At 37.9% G+C, this 23,982-nt stretch overlaps 2 protein-coding genes across 2 annotated transcripts; both read right to left on the bottom strand.

Moving 5' to 3' along the window:
* LOC134789887 (uncharacterized) lies at positions 1–5,564 on the bottom strand. Its single transcript, XM_063760561.1, has 9 exons — positions 5,385–5,564; positions 5,203–5,340; positions 5,021–5,158; positions 4,839–4,976; positions 4,475–4,630; positions 4,111–4,266; positions 1,090–1,272; positions 342–566; positions 1–153 (listed from the first exon to the last, which is right to left on the bottom strand). Exons 1-9 carry the CDS (start codon positions 5,562–5,564, stop codon positions 1–3), a joined length of 1,467 nt encoding a protein of 488 aa, XP_063616631.1.
* Positions 5,565–5,727: 163 nt separating this feature from the next.
* LOC134789880 (uncharacterized) lies at positions 5,728–7,045 on the bottom strand. Its single transcript, XM_063760554.1, has 3 exons — positions 6,788–7,045; positions 6,067–6,116; positions 5,728–5,904 (listed from the first exon to the last, which is right to left on the bottom strand). Exons 1-3 carry the CDS (start codon positions 6,867–6,869, stop codon positions 5,728–5,730), a joined length of 309 nt encoding a protein of 102 aa, XP_063616624.1. The 5' UTR covers positions 6,870–7,045.
* Positions 7,046–23,982: the final 16,937 nt, after the last annotated feature.

Below are 23,982 nucleotides of genomic sequence, written 5' to 3'. Positions count from 1 at the left end.
CTATACAGCATCACAAGCACTCAGTCTTGGGTTGAGTAGTCTACAAGCGAAGTAGCCGAGATGGTTGGTCGTGACGGAGTCCGCGACGGCCCCGTCGAGCACCACGTAGGGCACGTAGCGAGGTCTTAGCGCATTCGTCTCGTGCCCGTAGTTCTGTATCACACTTACTACACAGCATCATAAGCACTTAGTCTTGGGTTGAGCAGTCTACAAGCGAAGTAGCCGAGATGATTGGTCGTGACGGAGTGCGCGACGGCGCCGTCGAGCACCACGTAGGGCACGTAGCGCAGTCGTAGCGCACTCGTCTCGTGCCCGTAGCCCGTTATCACACTATACTACACAGCATCACAAGCACTCAGTCTTGGGTTGAGTAGTCTACAAGCGAAGTAGCCGAGATGGTTGGTCGTGACGGAGTCCGCGACGGCCCCGTCGAGCACCACGTAGGGCACGTAGCGAGGTCGTAGGGCATGCGTCTCGTCCCCGTAGCCCTTTAGAAGTATTGCGGCTCTGCCGGTGTTCATAGTCTCCCATATAGCGTTTGCGGAAATATTGTGCTGGTGGCCACACTGAAAATAAATCATGTGACTGAAAAACTACAGTTTACTGTCAAGCTCAGAAAATGTGTGTTATAAAAATAAATCTTAACCTGTTTTAAACTTTAACGATTTTTAAACATTATTAATAATAAAACGGGACTTATCTGCGTATAATTAAGTTTTGAAATTTACCCTCGACGTTTCGAGGACGGCGTTGTATCCGTTGTTAAGTTTTCTCCGAGACCACGGGACAACGCCGTCCTCGAAACGTCGGGGGTAAATATCAAAACATAACTATACACGATTAAGTTCCGTTTTATGATTAATAATGTTAACCTATGTAAGATAGACAACCAAAGTGCTCGTCAATATCCCAGTATTTGTCATCATTTAAATTGACAGTCAATCGAGATGAGCAGAGTGTCACCTAATGAGCATTAATATTTCGTTTAATAGGACATTTACCTTATTCTAATTGAAATTTGTACGATTGTTGTGAGTTCACTAATTGGACGCGGCGCGTGGCAGTTTTTAAGAATAGAACAGCAATTACCCAATTGACGAGGTAGTTGAGCGTGTTGTAATCGTTTGTCCTCTCCATGATGCAGGCGTTGAACAGCGCGGCTTTGGTGTTGTTCCGTGCGACGTCTATGGCACAGGCGTGCAGCATGTTCCCGTAGCACTCCACATCGCCGTGTTGGCATTCGAACGTGTAACGCCCGTTTTCGTAATCAGTCTGGAACAAGTGTTATTCGCTTGTTAAAGCCTGCCTGTGTCACGGATGACTGTTCAAAAGTCCTTCTAGACCGTCCTCTTGCGTACTGCACACGCGCTGCATTCTACTAGAAAATGCACGCGAGCAGTAAGGGTTTCTTTCACAAAAGTTTCGCAAATGACGCACAACAGGATCGACAAACCTGAACGCACCTAAAGGCTATGATATCCGGATTCGTTCTTCTAGTTTGTGTTGGAAATGTTTTTCGTAGCTGGGTAAATTTTTGAAGAGGGTGTTTTTTCGACATTTGTATGGAATTTTTTTATTTTTGAAAGATCTGATTTATAATCATCGTTTTAGGAAGGGTTCTTAACAACAAAAAATATACTGTAGGAGGCACCTCTGTACTTTTTATAGTTAGCTAGATATGGACGTTTAAAGATCGACATTTGTATGACACTATTTAGCCATTTGTAAGGCGCTTTTGACATGTATAAGGCATATTATTTTCGACATTATATGGCAGTATCAACATGTATATGCCACTATTTATTATTTTTGTTGCATTTATAAGACCCTGACGACATTTGTATAACACCTTCTCGACATCTGTATGGCACTATGTCGACATTTGTATGCCACAATCGACATTTACACGGTCAAAATAGCCGTATAAATGTCGCCATACAAATGTCGCGACATGTCGCCAATAATATTTTTTAGCGATATTTCCTACACAATACAACCGATTCACTTATTTATTTTACTATATATTTTAACACTATATTTGCAACTATTATTATAAAATAAACATTTTTATTCCAACTATGTACCAACGTATTAATCGATACCAAAATATATCGAAAGAGATTTTTATCTGTTTTTAAATATTTTAAACTGTTTCCGGGTCTACATTTGATGTCAATCGATGCCCAACTAACCGCACTATTGCGTTGTAATTTTAATCTAACCGTTATTCAATAGACAAAGAAGATTATAGGGGGTATATTTAAGTCATAACAAAACAGGTGCCGCGCGGGACAGCGATAAAAAGGCTTTTCTTGTTTTATTAAATAACGCATTAATTTATCAATATCATTAAATCAATTCTCTAGAAAATGCTCTTTATGGAAATACAAAGTTGTTTATAATACGTTGCCTACATCCAAAGTTATGATTTTTTTTATTGCGCGATGCCGCCACTGCACTGGGACACGCGAAAAACGGCAAATTTCGCCGTTATTGGAACTTCAAATACGATTTTGTCAGGAACAAATAATATTTTAGGTACAGTTGTGCATTATTTTTAAAGCTTAATATAATACACTGAATGAAAATATATACATACCCAGTCTTTTAGTCCTATGGACTTCAAGTTTTAGCCGTGGGACAGCAAAAAATGCCTATTTGAAAATTGACCCAGCTGTGCTTTGACCGCACTCACCTTTTAGCTACCTTGCACATTTTATCTAATCAAAAAGGCGTTCTGTACTGTTTTTAAAAGAGCCATTTCATTTGTTAATAATGCACTGGATTGTGCTAAAGGTCGGAAAGCTGTCTAATCTAATGAAGTTAGTTTGTATTTGTTTAAAGTCAATATGAATACATTTTATATTAAATATCAGCGTGTAGCGCTCGCACATGTACAATTTTTAAGTGTCCTCCGTGAGTTTTGCATTTAGACGCTGTAAAACTGTAATTTAACAATATACAAATGCTCGTACGATTAAGTACGTATTAAAAAAATTAAATACCTTTGAAAATTCCTAACGATGAATATACCCCAAGCCCTACTTGGTAATTAGCCTAAGTACAATATTTCCACGTAAGCGTATAAGTTAATTTAACCAGGTTAGTTAGTCCTGCTGGACTCCATTATGGTTGAATAATTACCATCGCGTGTCCGTGCGGTATCATATAAACGTCTGGATGATCCCGACCCGTTCTAGATACGAGGCCGGTTGCTCCTTTGAACAACTTAATGTATTAATCCATTACATTTTTAAACGAGCATTTGTTTTGTAACATTCTGAACTAGGTTAAATACTACGGATGGAGGCTAAATAACAAGTCTACTAGTCTTAGCCAAAGTGACAATAGATAATTATTGTCGTAGGTAAAGTCTAAATCGTGAATTGCTAACCACAATAGAAATATAAAAACCGGTCAAGTGCGAGTCAGACTCGCGTTCCAAGGGTTCCGTACATTACTCACTTTTTAAAAATGTTTTTTTTATGTGGAAATGAAATGTCTTTAAAAACCCGTAAGGATCGGATTAAAAACTAAGTAATTAAGCCCGACTCAGGCTTGACTGCACATTTCTAATAGGTTTTTCTGTCATCTATAGGTAAAATAGGTAAAGAACTATTTTGTGTATTTTTTTCAAAATTTTTGACCCAGTTAGTTTCGGAGATAAAGGGGGGGGGACCCTAAAAATATGAAAATAACCATTTCGTTTGTGTTTTCATTTCAGCACTTGCTTACATGAAAATTAATTTAGGGGCCTATCATTTACATTATAATTGTATCAAAATTCAAAAATTACTACATAGTGTAGTAGAAAATACCTTCATACAGTCGCCATCAGATATATCGGAGCGGCCAAGGTGCTCACAAATATCGGAACACGCCTCTATTGTCAGGGCGTTAGAGCGCGTGTTCAGATATTGTGAACACCTTGGCCGCTCCGATATATCTGATGGCGACTGTACAACATCATAGTTTTGTGTGACGTTATTTACACTTCAGCATTTTAGTTTTGTGATATATAATTTACAACAATGATGATACACGCGGTGTATAGATTGTCAATTTTCTACATTTACTTCGTACCGGTGCAAGTAACAACCTCCCACATACCTTTGCATATCCATACGGTATCATATGAACGTCCAGATGCCGCCCCAGTCGCTCCAGCGACGGAGCCAGTTGCTCCTTGAAGAACTTCACGCTGCCGGGGCAATGGCTCTCGTAGTACACTTTCAGGGACACTGTGTCCTTGACGTGGGACGGAACCTGGATCAAATATACCACCCACATACCTTTGCATGTCCATACGGTATCATATGAACGTCCAGATGCCGCCCCAGTCGCTCCAGCGACGGAGCCAGTTGCTCCTTGAAGAACTTCACGCTGCCTGGGCAATGGCTCTCGTAGTACACTTTCAGGGACACTGTGTCCTTGACGTGGGACGGAACCTGGATCAAATATACCACCCACATACCTTTGCATGTCCATACGGTATCATATGAACGTCCAGATGCCGCCCCAGTCGCTCCAGCGACGGAGCCAGTTGCTCCTTGAAGAACTTTACGCTGCCGGGGCAATGGCTCTCGTAGTACACTTTCAGGAACACTGTGTCCTTGAAGTGGGACGGAACCTGGATCAAATATACCACCCACATACCTTTGCATGTCCATACGGTATCATATGGACGTCCAGATGCCGCCCCAATCGCTCCAGCGACGGAGCCAGTTGCTCCTTGAAGAACTTCACGCTACCGGGGCAATGGCTCTCGTAGTACACTTTCAGAGACACTGTGTCCTTGAAGTGGGACGGAACCTGGATCAAATATACCACCCACATACCTTTGCATGTCCATACGGTATCATATGAACGTCCAGATGTCGCCCCAGCCGCTCCAGCGACGGAGCCAGTTGCTCCTTGAAGAACTTCACGCTGCCGGGGCAATGGCTCTCGTAGTACACTTTCAGGGACACTGTGTCCTTGAAGTGGGACGGAACCTGGATCAAATATACCACCCACATACCTTTGCATGTCCATACGGTATCATATGGACGTCCAGATGCCGCCCCAGCCGCTCCAGCGACGGAGCCAGTTGCTCCTTGAAGAACTTCACGCTGCCGGGGCAATGGCTCTCGTAGTACACTTTCAGGGACACTGTGTCCTTGAAGTGGGACGGAACTTGGATCAAATATACCACCCACATACCTTTGCATGTCCATACGGTATCATATGGACGTCCAGATGCCGCCCCAGTCGCTCCAGCGACGGAGCCAGTTGCTCCTTGAAGAACTTCACGCTGCCGGGGCAATGGCTCTCGTAGTACACTTTCAGAGACACTGTGTCCTTGAAGTGGGACGGAACCTGGATCAAATATACCACCTACATACCTTTGCATGTCCATACGGTATCATATGAACGTCCAGATGTCGCCCCAGCCGCTCCAGCGACGGAGCCAGTTGCTCCTTGAAGAACTTCACGCTGCCGGGGCAATGGCTCTCGTAGTACACTTTCAGGGACACTGTGTCCTTGAAGTGGGACGGAACCTGGATCAAATATACCACCCACATACCTTTGCATGTCCATACGGTATCATATGGACGTCCAGATGCCGCCCCAGCCGCTCCAGCGACGGAGCCAGTTGCTCCTTGAAGAACTTCACGCTGCCGGGGCAATGGCTCTCGTAGTACACTTTCAGGGACACTGTGTCCTTGAAGTGGGACGGAACCTGGATCAAATATACCACCCACATACCTTTGCATGTCCATACGGTATCATATGGACGTCCAGATGCCGCCCCAGTCGCTCCAGCGACGGAGCCAGTTGCTCCTTGAAGAACTTCACGCTGCCGGGGCAATGGCTCTCGTAGTACACTTTCAGGGACACTGTGTCCTTGAAGTGGGACGGAACCTGGAACAAAAAATAATGAATTAAATATGAGGAAAAAGAATAAAATTCGAATAGTTGCTATTGTGTAATAAAGTTTTTGGGTAAGAATCGTACTATCAAGCCTATCATAATATTAATGAGAAGTACGTTACGTACTTACAAAAGTTACATAGAAATTCATACCTGCAGAGCACGGTGGTTCCTTTGTGCAAAATATCTGGCATATCGATGATCTGAAACGTAAAGTAAATAATATGAATTCTCATTTATATACCTAAACAGCGGTTACCTGACTGTACCTAGTTACTACCTACGAGTAGAGGAAGTAGTAAGAAGTTACACCCGCGAAAACTACACTCCCTCTAAAGATTATTCCAAAATTTTTGTTATTCTCTCTCCTTATTTATATTATAATAGCTTTTGTTGCTATTATAATACAAATAAGGAGAGAGAATAACATAATTTACCAGGGAAAGATCTGATATATGTCACTTTAATGTTCATGCCAAGTGTAGGTAGTGTTATTTCAGCATGTTGTTTTTAATGAGAGTTTAATTCTATTTTCAAAGGCGGCCAAAGTTCTTGTGTCTTTTAAGTAAATGTATACAAATCCATAAGCATTCAATCAAGACAAAATCAATTATATAGTTACTTTGGAAATAATATCTACAAGAGCAAATTATTTAGTTCTATTTTTTGTTAGGAACGCACTAGGCATATTCTTTTATACATTCACGTATTAACCAAGTTGGAAACTATAACTAAATATTCGAAAGATATAAACAAAATTCTCACAAGTGATCTTTAAGGTGGCATAGGAAATTAGGAACCTACCTAAGCCTAGGCTTTAAAGAATAACACTGAAGCACCCGAGATTAAGTAGGTTCATACACTTTGAACTTACGTTGAGCTTCTGAAATGTTGCTTAAATTTATAATTAACAATAACACCGTCTGGAACAGTACAGCACTTAATTTTACACACATTTTCACTAAACCTAGAAATATCAAACTATTAATATATATTAATACTGTTTTAATTACAAACGCTGTCTTCTCGACAACGTCTTATCAAATGACCAAAATCTACAATGAGTGCAGTATTTATAATAACCCTGATAAGGTTTAATGAGATGAGAACTAATTTAAAGTTAACGGGTAAAGTTAACTGGCCGGCCGGTCCTTGTTTAAAATTTGATATATGTGCCTACTTTAGGCATACAAGAATTAAAGATACAGCATACAGCAGTTTATTTTCAGTGACGCCAATGCTTTACATAATATTTACAAATAACCAAAAAAGTTTTCTACTTCTCAGAGAAAATAGCTTCGGAACAACGTGTCCTACGAGTAGGTACATTAATGCGATGGTTCATTACATAAGCACCTAGCGACGACGATTGGTAAGTATTATTTATTTATCGTATTGCATTACAGTTACTGTATTCAATTTAATTATTAATCTAGAGATAGAGGTTTGCACTCTTCAGGTAAGTATTGTAGGTACTTCACCCACTTGATAACCCAGAGTCCCAGAGATGTACGTTACCTGCAAAGACAACTCTGCAGATGACTGGACACCTACAGCGCAGCGCCTTATTCTTGTCAGGTGTCAATTGCCCAGTAAATGGCATGAAATATATAGGGCTATGAGATAATTGAGATTTAGTACTAATATTTGAACCAACTGAATCCTCGAGACTTATTTTAAATTAGAAACTGTACCTAAGTACCTGCCTACTTTGTTGTATCGCACATGTAAGCAGTATTGATATTTCTGATAGCCTTGGGTTAGAAACTTCTACAGAACGCTTACCGCCTTCGTGGTAGGAATAAAATGGGATTCGTTTTATTGGCCGCGACGAGGCGAGCGTATAAAGTGTATCACAGATACAAGATTGCTTTCGATGTTATCCACGACTAACTAAATATCCGTATTGCTATAGTAGACGTTGCTGAGTTATTATTAATTCTGTATGATATTTACAGTAATAATACGACTTCGTGCCCCTGGAAACAGACGACTTTTCATTGATTAGAGCTTAGAATATACATTATATATATACCCGTAGAGAGCTAGTGAAATCAAACAGTACATACTATTCTGGTTTTAATATTCTATTTTATTACCTGTTCTAAAGGTTGTTTGAAACGTCCATGTTCTTTTGTCGAAAAATAAATAAATAGTTGATAGTTACCATTAGCTAACTTTTATTTATTTCGTTTTATTTAATAAAAAGCTAATTAATTATATTACTCTAATTAGGTACCTAATTCGCGACGCTTTGGGTGAAATTTGACAAGGCTTTGAAATAAGCTCCTAATATGTATAACTTTCTCCGCATTAACATATGTTGAAAGTTGATCTTCTCATACCGGCGTAATTACTTGGCATTGTAATGTAGGTAAATACCTAAATATCGCTTTAAAAAAATAAGCTGTAGTAATAATATTATTTATTTTGCCATCGGCTTAAGTAGTTACTAGCTTCTCGATATGCGATTACCTACATACCCTTCATATTTTTCTCAGGTTTTACAAAGGAAGTACTCAGGTATCTAGATAGTATAATATATAAATGCCTGCAAAGTTCATTCACATACTTTTTAACCTCGTGAGATACCCATGTGACCGGATTTATAACCGAAATATTCCCGATAACCTGGGACATTTCGAGATAACCTATTAACAAAATAGAGTTTATCGTCACGCTACTATTTAGCTAATGAATGACTGGTGAAATATCTATTAATTACTTTTATTTTAAGCTATTAGATATTACACGATACAAAATGATTAATTTGTCCATTAATAATTATTAAGTAAACTTTAGTGATCCTGTGATAAGAGTATTTTTTAGAAGTTTGATAGCGAATTGAATGCAATTATAATAGGGCTTATTAGTCCGAAAAGGAGTGACATGCACCATCTTATGCCATCTATAAGGATGACCCACGTTAGACCCGGCCGTGTCCGGGCCGGAGTTTCCGGCGCTTATTTTTCTATGACATGACAGGCGATCACGTGATGCTTTCCATGGAAAACGATGCGCCGCACTAAGGGGTAAATTCACGATCTACGCGGCCAAAAGTCGATTTATCAAAACAATAAATACCTCTGCGATAACAGCTACCTGCGGTAGAGGACCCTTTAAAGGCTAGATAACAACCCCTCCCACCCTCGTATGCACTTTCTAATTCGTTTCACGTCAGTCGGAATTTGATCGTGTCACTTCGTGTATGTTACTTGTTCTCGGCGCTCTTAGAAAAGCAAAACTTTGACGGTGTGGTTTATTGTTTTTAAGAGATCAAGAGTGAAAAAAATCATGGATTCTGAAACAGCAGGTTAGTAATTTATAAGCAAAAATAAAAATATGCTTTATTTATTTGTTTTTGAGGCTAGGTTAATGCTCTGAAAGAGAGACTGTTTTTGAGCGTCATTTTTCGCAAAAAAAAACTTCACTCGTTAATAAGTAATACAATAGGGTGAGATCGAGCAGAATTGTTAACGACATGTTATAGTCTATTGCTTTGGTTATTATAATTTAAAAAAAGACTTTCCGCATGCTTCCGCCAAATCATAATTTTTATACTTTAAAAATAATCCGCCATTTTACTCAAAAATAAACTTTTTTTTTTATTGAGTTTAATCGACATGTTTATTTGTTTTAGATGTAACAAATACGTCAGAAATGAAGATCGTGACTAGAAAACACATATTTTATCTCTTCAAAAGTAAAAATTTACCTACATTGGAAGAAAAACTGTGTTCCTTAAGAGATCAACTTTTTTCTAGTGAAGGCTGCACTAATGAGCAAATAGAATTATTTAAAAGCAATTTTGCTTATTTCAAGTCAGAATTTAAGACTAGATGGAGTAAAGCTCAGTATAAAGAAGACAGATTCATAAAAAACAATAATTCTTGGCTAGAAGGCTCTTTCGCGATTCCCGTTGCTGAAAGTCCGTTGTTTGTAGATATGCCAAAGGCAAATTTCGGCAACACGAATGATGGAAACACCAGCAGAAGGTTTTTTGATGATCCAAAATTAGCATCAGATATAACTGGAATCAGTTACGAGCTGATATATAGATTAAAAGTAATTTTAGAGACGATATCAAGCTGCCACAAAATTGACTCTGAAAAATACGACAGTAACGCAAAGGAAACAGGAGAACTATATGTCAAATTATACGGATGGCATCCCATGACGCCCACGATGCATAATAGTATCTTATCTCCATGGTGCTGTTATTATAAAAAAATGCGTTACTTCCCATTGGACAGCTCACTGAAGAAGCTGCAGAAGCGCGTAACAAGCATTTCCGATCTTATCGACTTGATTTCGCAAGGAAGTTTACGAAAGAAAGCTGCAACACGGATATTTTGAATCGCTTACTTTTGAGTTCCGACCCCTTACTGAGCTGCAGGAGAAAAGTAAAAAAAAGAAAGCACAGTACTTTCCTGACAGAGACGATAGAATTGCTATTGCCTGCCGATCCGAACCCAGAGTGCTCTTCCGGAAGCGAAGAAGAAAACATCATAACAGAGACTGTAGCTTAATATGGCAACTGATTTTATTTCAGTAATAAATTATTATACACATTTTACTATATTTTTAATTTTTTCCTCTTTTGTGCAGATGTCGAAATTTTACATATCAGGAGAATTTTGAAAAAAATTACCCTATAAATTAAATTTTTTTATCATGAAACAGTTGTTTCAACTTCGTAAAACGTTAAAAAATACAAAAACCCGCAAAAATAATTTTGGCCCCGTAGATCGTGAATTTACCCCTATGTGCGCCGGAAGCTACGGGTTGGACACGGCCCGGTCTAACGTGGGTCATCCTATATTCTAGACTTCTAGAGTTATAGCGAGTAGTCGTTTCTTACATAAATGCCTACAATATTTCGTATTTTCGAGTACAGGTCTCTGGCCGTTATAATAACCTGCATAGTTAGGTATCTAAATGGATTTATTTTACTCGAGGCTGAATGTGTACGAGCAGGTACCTATGCAATGCTTCATATAAATAAAATAGAATATTGTCCATAATTGGGTGTTGCTGGCGTCGACCCTACAAAGTGTAATCTATGTGTGCATCTGTCAGTCATTTTTCATTTTTTTCACGGAAATTTCATTTCGTTGTGGCTGCAGCGGCTGCAGCGCACCTGGCTGGATGTCACAAAAAATATTGTTCCAGCTATTTCCTGCTAAGTATTTGGTGTGTATTTGATAGGATTCTATCAGAGTGAGTAAAGTATTGCTCAAAAAATGGGTCAATCATATTTTGCCAAAATTGTTAAGTTTGCCGTAGGTAAATTTATATGTCAATAAAAAAGTATTTTATTCGCGTCAGATACTTTACAGATACCCGGGTACCTATCGACACTAGTATAAAGTAGCCTTAATTTTTATATTTCGTTTTAAGTTTGTAGATTACTGTAAGTATAATTAGTTATATTAGGTACTTTTTAATATTTGTTATATAAATAAATATCTTATAACCTTTACTTAGTTGAACACTAGCAAAAAGCAGAGCTTTGTAAGGGCTCGCGGAGTTTTTCTACCTAAACGTACTTACCTACCGGACCGCGACTTTGATCCAGTCCGAGGCTTGTTCCATGTTCGATCGAGTGGGTACGTTATAAATCCGTTAAGGACGCAGCAATAAGTGAGAACAAGAAAGAAATATACTGACCCCGGTCGCTGTCCGGTACGCCTGTCTGTTACAATTTTTACTTTGTCCAGACGACTGTTTGACACGACGACACATTGCCAATATCATCCACACGTTATATACAATTTCATAAGAGCTTATTACATCCTACACGGTCGCCCAGTACTTTATGTAAGGAAACCAATATTGGCTTTCCTACATATTGTTGGGTCAGCGAGCCAATGTCCTTGAATTTATTTTTGCGTCAACACCACACAATTGAGCGAAAAACTATCCCGTCTGGACACCTACTGGTGGTAATCACGCTGCTCCGCACATAAACACACATATAATTTGCTCTCCTAAGTGCTCATCAAGACGAGTGAGATGGCCAAAAGAGCTTTTGCCTATGTTGCACCAAACCTGAGTTCCAATAGGTACTGCCAGGGTTCAGCATCAGCTCTATCTTGGGTGCTACTCTCCTAAGTGCTTATCAAGACGAGTCGGATGACCAAAACAGCGTGTGCCTATGTTGCACCAAACCTGAGTTCCACTAAGTACTGCCAGGGTTCAGCATCAGCTCTATCTTGGGTACTGCTCTACCAAGAGATCATCATGACGAGTCGGATGTCTAAAACAGGGTATGTCTATGTTACACCAAACCTGAGTACCACTAGGTACAGCCAGGGTTCAGCATCAGCTCTGTCGTGAGTACTGCTCTTCCAAGTGCTCATTAAGACGGGTCGGATGACCAATACAGCGTGTACCTATGTTGCACCAAACCTGAGTTCCACTAGGTACTGCCAGGGTTCAGCATCAGCTCTATCTCGGGTGCTACTCTCCTAAGTGCTTATCAAGACGAGTCGGATGACCAAAACAGCGTGTGCCTATGTTGCACCAAACCTGAGTTCCACTAAGTACTGCCAGGGTTCAGCATCAGCTCTATCTTGGGTACTGCTCTACCAAGAGATCATCATGACGAGTCGGATGTCTAAAACAAGGTATGTCTATGTTGCACCAAACCTGAGTACCACTAGGTACAGCCAGGGTTCAGCATCAGCTCTATCGTGAGTACTGCTCTTCCAAGTGCTCATTAAGACGTGTCGGATGACCAAAACAGCGTGTGCTTATGTTGCACCAAACCAGAGCTCCACTAGGTACAGCCAGGGTTCAGCATCAGATCTATCTTGGGTACCTACTACTCTCCTAGGTGCTCATCAAGACGAGTCGGATGACCAAAACATCGTGTGCCTATGTTGTATTAAACCCGAGTTCCACTAGGTACTGCCAGGGTTCTGCATCAGGTATGTTGGGTACTGCTCTACCAAGTGATCAACATGACGAGTCGGATGTCCAAAACAGCGTATGTCTATGTTGCACCATCGACAATATTGTAATTGAAAACACCACATAGGTATCGTTATCTGAATACCCACAACACAAGCCTTCTTGAGCTTACCGTGGGGCTTAGTCAATTTGTCCAATATTTTTTTTTTTTTTTTTTACTACCAACGCTATCTGTCAGAAAAACAAATAATTAACATTAGCACGAATGTTAATTCATCACTTCTCCAACAGATGGCGTTAGTAGTAATACAAAGTGTTATTCCTTTATTTTATTTTTTTAGGTTTATATAATGATATTTTTATGTTTGATAACACATCTAGACATAAATTTAAATTACTATGTTAAATGTCAAACCTAACAGTGCAGTAGTTTTTCCGTAAAGTGTACCACAAGAATGCATAGATTGTCGAATAGTGATAGGGCTCGCTTCGCTCGCCCTAATAAATAGTAGGCCTCACTGTAAATAATTGACTTAACGTCATTTTGTAAGTATCCAGCAGAAAAATACCAGAATGAAATTCAATCAAATGGAAGTTTCTCTTTGTATCCCGATTTAATACCTCTAACTTACAGGAAATAAGGATATTTATTTTTATTTCAAAAGATAAGTAGGCAATTTTCAGTTTGCAAAACTTGGCCAATAATTCTTATGCCGGGGCTATTACGACCGCTACAAAATAAAAGTTTCATCTGAGCCGGCATATCTGATAAAAGTTGCAGGGCTGAACCCACGCAGAAGCCGCCTCTAATACAATCGGTAGAGTGTTAGCCCGTAGCCGTTATCCAGTCCGTGTTCACGCTTAGATAAACTGTATGTTTTTTTTTCATAAATAATATATCCAAAATTTATGAGTTATGACACATGGCTGTAATAATTTTCATAAAATGCTACTGATACCTGCATAATCCTGAGAAGCCTGAAAACACGAGTGTTGGTTTCTGAAACGAGTTAAGCTAAATATGTACATTATGTGCAATTGCATACAGTAATTTCTCTCCGACAGCGAATTAACATTATTTTTAACATTAAAATCACACCAGCTTGCTTATGTATGAGCGCTCGGACTCATAAGTGCAACAACCCCGCGAGTCCGAATTTGGCCGTTGCGGAGTAGGTAAACATTATCAAACAATGGAATAAAATACACTTTTTTGTGCCACAATTTGGGGCAGTAGGTACTTAAAACAAGGATGCAATAGAAAAGACTTTTATGAAACAACTTCCGAAGGCGGTACCGGCGGCACTGTAAGTAGAAATATCATTATTGAATAGTACAGTGCAAGCGAAGAGGATGTGTTCTGTTAGCAAATAGGTAATCTTGCTCCGTCTGCCACGCGAAGAACAGTATCCTACTTGTTTAGAGACAATTCATGATATGTCAAGGGTATTGTGAAACTCTTTGGGCTAACTGTTGACAGAGATCAGTTTTAATTTTAGCTGTCCCGCACTCCCGCAGAGCATTTGGAACCTTGAATACCTACCAAATACATTGTTAACAGATGCACTAGCTACACTGGTCAGCTGCCATGGCTCCGGCGGTGTTACGATTGCTTAGAGTATTTGTTTGAATTACAACTGCTATCCCAAAAGTTAGGCTGTACTAGATTAATGAATGAAAACACATACAATTAAATAGGTAGGTACAGTAGTGCGAAACCACGTCCTAAGGGCATTCCTGGTTAATTAAACTTTATATAAATTATATATATTTAATTTAGATTTTACCAGACGTCCGACTTGAGAAATGGTTACGATTTTAGTAGTATTAGTATTAGGTATGTGGGTAAGTTTGTATAGTTCGGAAATGGCTTATAACATAACTAATAGAAAAATACATATTTGGTAAAATTAATATAAATACCATGAAATCAAACCCTAACAACGGACTAGAAAGAGTTTATTCACCCTATAAAAACCGGAGTTGAAGATATTTGTCATAAATATTCGTTGGTTTTTCAAAATAGATGTTTTAATTCTACGAAGTGTGGCTAATTTCGTGATATGTTGCACGACTGGTATTGTACTGGGCCGTCAAAAAATAACACGGAATGGCGCCCAGGCTGTCTGTCCTCGACAATAGCCGGCTCGCTGTCTTTTTGTTGGCGCACCTCACATACTCGTATTAGTTTCAGATGCTTTGAAGAAAATTACGTTACCACTCGCACATAGGAAATATTCTTCGCGAAAGATTTTGTACAGAAAATAATTGTTCCCTCAACCACATTAGCAAAAGCACATTAACTAAGTTTCAGAAAGAAAGTCCATTATGAATCATTAATAAAATTATTAGTATAACACTTTGTCTGTCGTTATATCCAAATGCACAATTTCTGGTCAATATGGATACGTGCAAGTAGTTATTCCTGTAATTTATTTTATTGACTACCCAAGGACAGTAGAGCTCTCTTTGGAATATTTTTGAAAGCTGAACAAGTACCTTCCCTATCTTACCTACCACCTACCCTTCCCTTACCTACCTACCTCCTTATTTAATTACCTACCTTACCTTACCTTGGTACCTTCTTATTCCAAAACAGTTTTTCTCAGTAGTTGTAGTAGGTACATATTTTCATTTCACCTGAAGTCTTTGTACTTATCTGACAGTAACTTTTAACGATGCTTCGCAAAGCTTTCTTGTCCTATCACATTGTTAAAAGTCGTCCTTGTTTCTTGTGCTTTATGTACATGACTAGTATCTCCGAATAACTGTGTAAAGTACCGATATCAGAGGGTCAAAATAAAATCTAGGTGTAAAAAGATTACTTAACAAACAAATGTTTATAAATACGCCCAGGAACCAAGTGTAGCAGATTTTATTTAAATCCCGGCACATCGCAATGCCTGGCTTTGGCAGTGACTGCTGGTCATTAGATTTACTTTCAATTACACCGGCTAACCCCAGACCTCGGACAGTATGGACTAGTAAGTAGTCACTCCTGAACAAGGCCAGGCTCATGCAAAGTGTATTCAATTCAGAATACGCAATTACATAGAAAATTTAAAACTGATGTCCAGTTAACAGATAAGTAGGTACCTATCTGTTTTCCTGTTTTTAATAGTCTAGGATTAAATATTTTATGATTTTATTGTAGTGTAATTAAAGTTCTAAATAATCCTTGAACAAAACGAACGAAAACAATTGTTGATTTTATCTATACATTGTTAATGGAAGTAGGTAATAGTAATACTCAATAGTTATCGATCAAAAGAAGTTCCTACACGCATATATATTTTTCGCGGTATCTAAAAAAAATAGGTAAGTACCTACTTATTGTGAAAGACAGAACAAATTCTCCAGTTGTTGATGGTATTAATAGCCGGATGGAGCCGGGCCAACAAATCAACGTGACAGAGTGTAAAAATGCCTTAATTTACGGTTTTGGTGGTACTTCCGAATTTTGACATTGCAAAGTCTGTGCAGAGTTAGCTTGGTCCGGATATAGTAAGTATAATATGTCAGAATTGCCTAACATTTTATATCTAATACATTTAAACGAGCAATTCTTGTTTATTTATACATATATATATTTCGGGGATTTCGGAAACGGCTCTAACGATTTCGATTAAATATAGGGGGGTTTCGGGGGCGATAAATCGATCTAGCTAGGTCTTGTCTCTGGGAAAACGCGCATTTTAGATTTTGTATATGTTTTACGAGCAAAGCTCGGTCTCCCAGATATTATATTTATAAGTAGCCGAAAATGGTGCCCAATAGTTTCTTATGTCTTTGGCACGACCTGGCTCTGATTGCGAACGCGACAATAACCCGATTTGCATCCAACCTCGTTCAGGATTAAAGCTGTTTTATTCTTGTAACAATTTCCAGCCGATAAAACTATGTAAAGTGCAAAAATGCCGCTGAGAAACTCGGTCAAACGGAATCTCTCTGTAGGATTGGTTGTTATTGTAATTGCTATTTATCAACGCTATAAAACTTGTAGTTAGGTGAGTACCAAATGAACAAAAAGAACTTGGTTTTTATTTGTTTTGTGGTTTTAGGGTTCCGTACCCAAAGGGTAAAAACGGGACCCTATTACTAAGACTCCGCTGTCCGTCTGTCTGTCCGTCTGTCTGTCACCAGGCGGTATCTCATGAACCGTTGATAGCTAGGCAGTTGACATTTTCACAGATGATGTATCTCTGTTGCCGCTATAACAACAAATACTAAATATTTAAATGGGGCTCCCTTACAACAAACGTAATTTTTTAGGCCTAACATTTTATTTCGTTGCCGTTTTTTGCGTATTGGGCGGAACCCTACGTGCGCGAGTCCGACTCGCACTTGGCCGGTTTTTTTATTGGAAGAGGCAAGCACTTGACTACATTCTACCTCGATGGTAAGTGATGATGAAGTCGAGGATGAAACAGGCTTTGGTTTATTAACACATTCAACACCAAGAACCCGACTGTCGGGTACACTGTTCGTAGCGACTACGCGCTACATACGACGAAACCGTGGCTACGCGCTACGAGCGTAACCCGTAGCACTTAGTGGTATTGAATGTGTTAAAATAGACGCAATGTGGACTCATCCACACGGTAGACTACTCGTCCAGTGCTACGTGTCGTAGCACAGTTTTCCCGACATCTAGAGAAAATACGTGGTAGAATTGTACCGAAAACCTGTCGTGATTAGCACTAAATGGGTTAAGTGATAACTGATAATAATTCCACCAATTGCTCCTATATTTGCTCACATTAATTATATGTAAAACGATTGATTGATTTGACGACTACTCATTTTTTCACCAACACCACAGCTCGTAAAAGGCTCTCTTATTCAAAAACTGATAAGAAATTCTGAATTGGTTCTTGATTTTGACTGGTGGAATTGACTTAAAAGTAATGATTTTGATGGATTTGATTTGCAATATTAGTAGGTATGTCACTCGCGTTGGTGTGGGTGGATTCACTTGTGGAATGTTTCGCTTACTTGGTTATCAATATTAGAGACCTCGAACGATATGGATAGAACGCGCGACTGCCTTCTATTTACTAATCCTTTATTACTAAATTGTGTTACTGGTACACTTTGAAAAACTGGTTGTACATATTGGTATATTGTATTTAAAAACACCTCATTCTATTTCAGAGAACGTGAAGAAAAATGTTGCCATAACTGAGACTGGCGCCGAGCGACGGCGCGAATACAAATCCGAGACAAGTTGCATATTTCCATATTAAGCAAGCATTTTGTCTGGGAGCTCCGGCGCGTATTCTCATTTAATGTGCGAGTTTGGCTGAATCGTGTTCGCGTCCACACCAGTATAAAATGGCTTTAAGGGTACGTCCACATTTAAGCAGACGCGCTGCGAATGCACCTTGAGTATCATTCGGACTTTCAATATTGCTTAGAAATTCAATGGAAATATTAAACATACAAGATAGTTCGGCCCGCAATGTAAAGCATCACGAAGTTATGAGATATGAGCTTTTTAAAAACTGGGCCCTGGATTTGATTTTGATTGATTGATTGATAAACATTACAAATTGTAAATTGTAGATTGTACCTGACAGGTTACAATTTATAAGTTTCTGTTTAATAAAAATTATAAGTTACAAATTTGTATTAGCGGAAAATTTACAAAATTGTATAATTGTAGCTACAATTTTACATAATTCTGTTTAATAAACATTGTCACCTTACAGGTGATTGTTTACAATTTTGTATGGAAATGTACTTTATTAAACACATAATTGTACTGACAAGTTTACATATTTTGTAAATTGTAATATAATTACGACAGGTGTTTAAAGCTGTGTCAAAACTTGATTTGAAGTGTGCTTTACGATCTGAATAAGAAAAAAACATGGTTCTAACAACAAGTAGTGACAGTAATAGTGAGGATAGTGATAACGAATATGTAATTCAACGGAATCGGGGAGTTTTTCGTAAAAGGATACATTTTACTTTTGATGTAACGGATTTTTCGTTCAACAAAAAATTTCGGGTGAGCAAGACTACTTTCGAATATTTACTTTTAAAAATAGGGCATAATCTTGAACATGATACAAAAAGAAATGCATATCATGGGTTAATTTTTCGCTAAACCGGCCGAATAATATATCTTTATTCTCGTATATTTAATTAGAGATAAAATTGTAATTTTGTTGTTGTTCTCCATGACTTCAATAGGTAAACAAATTTAATAATTTCTTAATGAGTAACAAATAAGTCTACCCTCATTTATTAAGAACTTGTAGAAAAAACTTACATTTTATGTAAATTGTACCTCACAATTACAATTTTGTAAGGACAATATTGTCATTGAAAGCGACAGGCGTTTTTTACATATGTAAACGTTTATTAAACAATGTTTACAATGGTAATAACTGTAAGTTATTTACTTGTAAGCTTCTTATTTATTTGTAGGATTTATTAAACAGTACTTGTAGATAAATTTAACAAATATGTTACTTATTTACAAAATTGTCGAATTGTAACGTTTATTAAATAGGGCCCTGGTAACGCTTATTGGCAGTTAATATAAAAAGCTCATAATGTCATTTCGTTTTGAAATCACCGCGCGCATGACGCTCACTCGTGCTTGGTAAGCAATTGGAATTGACATCCCAGGAATCTACATGCGGTGCTACGTATGCATGCCATGTTTATGTCATTATCGGAGAAGTAAAAGCAAGTAAATAAGTAATGTTTTTAATGGACTGCCGCGATATTTTGTTAGGTATCAGAGCCAGCTGTACCTATATAATAATATGTACATGTTAAATGAGCTTAATTTGTAAGTACGAAAACCAATTGCACTGATTTGTAAGATAGGTATGTGCTTATCTTTATTAAGGCAATTATTTTGGTACCGAGCACAAGAAGTCTCTGATTGTCGTAATGTCGTACTCTCGTACTGGTAGTATGTTTTGTGCTATTCGAGAATGAAACTTCGAAATGATTACATACAACAGAAACGATTACATATAACAAAAAAAATATTAAAGTAATTAAAATCTGTAAACTCGCTTCTACTGGCAGAAAAAGATAAAAACCTTTTTACATCAGGTCGATAATCAATAGCACAGTGGAATATACGTTTGGAAGATTTAGGTCAGTCAAAATAAATAAATACAAGCTTTTCGTTTTTATTTAATGTTTTAGTTTTAATAAGAAGATCTTTAGAGGAGAGTAGAAAAAACTCTACAAATACATGCGCAATGTTTCATTTCAGCGCAGATAAATAAAGGCGCTCGGCGACCACCTGCCGGCTTTCACGGGCTTTTATACCTCTTCTATTTAGCTTCACGTTACAATTTTAAAAGCTTTTTTATATATATTTATTTTCATGGAATTGAATATCGGAGTGGATCATTCGAGCTTCAGTGGCTTTGTATCGAGACATTTCATCTCACATCAATTTAAAGGTTTTCCGGTTGCATTCTATGAAGTTCAATAATTGTGACTTTAAGTAGGTAGTTAGTTAGCCTTCAGTCATTAAAATGTGTAGTTTTTTGACGCTACTGTAATACGCGTAATAAGAATGCAAACAAATACATAAATATACATATAGATAGACTGCTAAAAACGTAATAAATCCTTCTGTTTTGATTTGCCTCAGTGGTTCAACGTAGATACTTATGTATATTAGAAAAGATACTGAATCAAACCTCTACCTACGCTTTGGATTAAACCAAAAGGAATTCAAAGAAAGTTATGAACCAATCAAAAAGTTTGCTAAACCAATGGCGGTTCTGCAAATTTCTCTTTGCATTGAGTAGCGAGATAGGCCACCGGAGATCAAATATAACGATAGATCACGTCTGGAATTGAATTTTCCGTGTCAGCTGTTCCTCACTAGATAGAGATGTAACTGTAAATTGTGTCTTGTTCAATACACTGGATAGTTCAGTTGATTGGAGTTTAGGAGGCGCGATACATTGTTGTTAAAATCGAATTATTTGAATAGCGAGTTAGGCCAGCACCAGAGACTACATAATTATAATCAATATACTTAATGATTTACATGTTGACTACATGTCATTCACTCCTAAACTTTATCAAAAAGGGCGCTCTTTATACGTGAAGGATCGGCTATGAAATCAAACAACCCGTGGTTGAACCAGTCACAAAAAAGCCAATGTATTAAAAAAAATCCCAAACCCTTATATACAATCCCAATAAAAATGTCGCTAGCGCGATGTAGAAATCCTTAGTTCCACCCAGTTAACCAAGTTTGATAACTGGTTATCTATGTAAACCATTTCTTCCGCAGAGAAACCAAGTTGTATGAGTGGAATTGTTATTCCATATTCATAACCGAGTTGGACGATTAGTTATCCAGAGGGAATGAGTCTTCCGCATAGAAAACTAGTTATCTGAGTGGAATTGTCCTTCCATATTCGTAACCGAAATTTGCTAATTAGTTGTTCAGGAAGAGCGTATCTGCCGCGTAAAAAACTAGCTAACGATGTGTACTAAGATTTCATTTTACATAACTAACAATAAAATTTAAATGTTATTAGCTAGCATACAAATACATAATAATATATAACAAATGGTTCCTATGTACTGTAGGTATACCGGGTGTGGCCTGTAACACGAGCAAATAATTAAACATAGATTGTACTCCTCAAACGGTGAAACTTTTATTCAACAACTTTTAAAAATTAAGAAGTATTTAGACTCCCTATTTTTCATACAAAATAAATATTATCTTCAATAGACGCCATCGCCACGTCATATCATTGTGATTGACGTTGCTTGTCACGCCTTAAACATAACAAAATTCGCAATACATTGCGTCTTAGAATAAACTTTAAAGTATATTAAAAATCAAACCACAAGTTATTTTTAAAAGTCGCTGAACAAATGTTGGTCAGTATGAGGAGTACAGCCTACAGTTTAATTGTTTGCTCATATTACAGGCCACACCCGGTATAAAGAGAAGGTGACTACTAAATAAGAGGTCGAGATGGTTTACACAGTTTTTTAATACAATAGACGCAGATACAATTCATGTAAACCATCTCGACCTCTTATTTAGTAGTCACCTTCTCTTTAAATGGTTCCTATGTACTGTAGGAACCATTTGTTATATATTATGTACTTGTATGCTAGCTAATAACGTTTAAATTTTATTGTTAGTTATGTAAAAGGAAATCTTAGTACACATCGTTAGCTAGTTTTTTACGCGGCAGATACGCTCTTCCTGAACAATTAATTGCCAAATTCGGTTACGAATATGGAAGGACAATTCCACTCAGATAACGAATAGTTTTCTATGCGGAAGACTCATTCCCTCTGGATAACTAATCGTCCAACTCGGTTATGAATATGGAATAACAATTCCACTCATACAACTTGGTTTCTCTGCGGAAGAAATGGTTTACATAGATAACCAGTTATCAAACTTGGTTAACTGGGTGGAACAAAGGGTAGAAATCACCGCTCCCGGTACAGCGCCATTTCGCGTGATATTTGGTAAACATCTTTGTATGAAAGCTGTTCTACCTATTGAAGGACGGACGCGAACATTCACTATGTGTTGAACACAGGGTATTTTACCTACTTACTCTGTTTACGAAAACCGGGTAAGGATATTGTATACCTACTTTATACATATAAGTTACTCTATGCCTAGTTGACATCGATATGAAAAAGGCAGTTAATAATAGAGCCACATGGATATTTTCTCCTGCTCCTGAAAGAATTGAGCACATGTTTTTAACAAACTGTTGTTTTCTATATCTGAGTCTTGGTTACATGTGTGCAAAGCGTGTTTATTGTTGTTTAATGGGTAGGTTTTGTATTGTTCTGGACATTTTGATTCTAAAGGTGACATTTGTATGTCAACTACAGCTGTTACGAGTGTTACGACGTTATTGCAGCAGCATCGCAACAGTAATGCAACTGTAGTTGACATCCGAATGAAGTAACATTATACGGCGTCTATTTTATTATAAATTAAACATTAGTCTTGCTACAATAAAATAATACGAGTTTCTCGCCTTAGTTAGAGTATAATATGTTGTAACACAAGAAAAGTGTACATTTTATCACTGTGTATAAAAACTACATTCGTATGACGTACCTACTCGCGAGCGACCAAGCCTACATAAAAAAGTAAATTCGTACGATCCATGTAAGTAAATGGGCCTTTAGTTTACAACCTTATTGTATTAAATTGCTGGAAAACCCACATTAGTGCATTACCCTTCAAGGAAAGTCGGCATAATATATGCAGTTTATGGCCTGTAACGCACAGGTGAAGGCTCTCACGGTATCCGGGTATCGGAGGTTCATTAAGAGTTCCCTCCATGTTAAATATTAATACGTGGCGTGCAAGCTACTAGTCATGTGCCTCTAGTAGGAATATTCCGGGAAATTTTTTGAGAATATTGGGATAGTTTTATATCCATATTATTGTACCTATGGTAAAACATTTTTGTGAAACGGTTGTTTTAATTTCAAAAACAGGCCTAATATTCCTTTTAAAATAACTACACCGTACATAATAGTACCTAAACGTAGATAGCGTTTAGTTTAGTAACTTTAGTAACTTATATTCATGTGCTGCTCTGAAGGACTGTGGAAATATTTGAATGTGGAAATGTTTCTCTGGATACTCCTGCAAATATTTCCCCAAAGAGTATTGGAATATATTGAGAACCCATACCTACTATAGTATAAAACTTCATACCAGCTGTAGCATTTGAGTTTATGCCGGTGTACAAACTCTTAATAAGAGTTTATGTTCGTTGATATATTCATAATCCAAAGTCCAATGACGGTAAGAATACTAAGAATTAGTCTCTATTATTTTTCAGGTATATCTTCGACCTTTCAAGACGTAGTTATTAGAAAATTAATGTGACGTTCTCAATCAAAAGGTACCACTTTGTCGCTTACCATGAAGATGAAATTAGCTTGTATCTTTATATGAATAACCAGTCAGAGCGTCCTTATGGCAATCAACAATGTGGTACCTTTTGATTGAGAACGTCACATATAATATTGTAAGCTCCAGTCAAGTATCTTGGTTTGAAAAACACACAATGACACACAAAAATAAAAATCTGTCTGCAGAATGTTTCTACGGCACAAGGCGGCGGTACATCACTAATCGCCATCCCCATCGTTACC

The sequence above is a fragment of the Cydia splendana genome, chromosome 4 (assembly GCF_910591565.1).
Source record: "Cydia splendana chromosome 4, ilCydSple1.2, whole genome shotgun sequence".
NCBI classification, from domain to species: Eukaryota; Metazoa; Arthropoda; class Insecta; order Lepidoptera; family Tortricidae; genus Cydia; species Cydia splendana.
The sequence above is the reverse complement of the archived record's forward strand: the minus strand, read 5'-3'. Positions and strand labels throughout refer to the sequence as shown.

Coding starts and splice junctions, on each gene's coding strand:
- LOC134789880 (XM_063760554.1), bottom strand. CDS start 6,869: ATGTGTGTAAAATTAAGTGCTGTACTGTTCCAGACGGTGTTATTGTTA. Junction 6,117..6,787: donor CAACATTTCAGAAGCTCAAC/GTAAGTTCAAAG, acceptor TTTACGTTTCAG/ATCATCGATATGCCAGATAT. Junction 5,905..6,066: donor GGAACCACCGTGCTCTGCAG/GTATGAATTTCT, acceptor TTTTTGTTCCAG/GTTCCGTCCCACTTCAAGGA.
- LOC134789887 (XM_063760561.1), bottom strand. CDS start 5,564: ATGTGGGTGGTATATTTGATCCAGGTTCCGTCCCACTTCAAGGACACA. Junction 4,631..4,838: donor TACCGTATGGACATGCAAAG/GTATGTGGGTGG, acceptor TATTTGATCCAG/GTTCCGTCCCACTTCAAGGA. Junction 1,273..4,110: donor TACCGTATGGATATGCAAAG/GTATGTGGGAGG, acceptor CACTTGTTCCAG/ACTGATTACGAAAACGGGCG.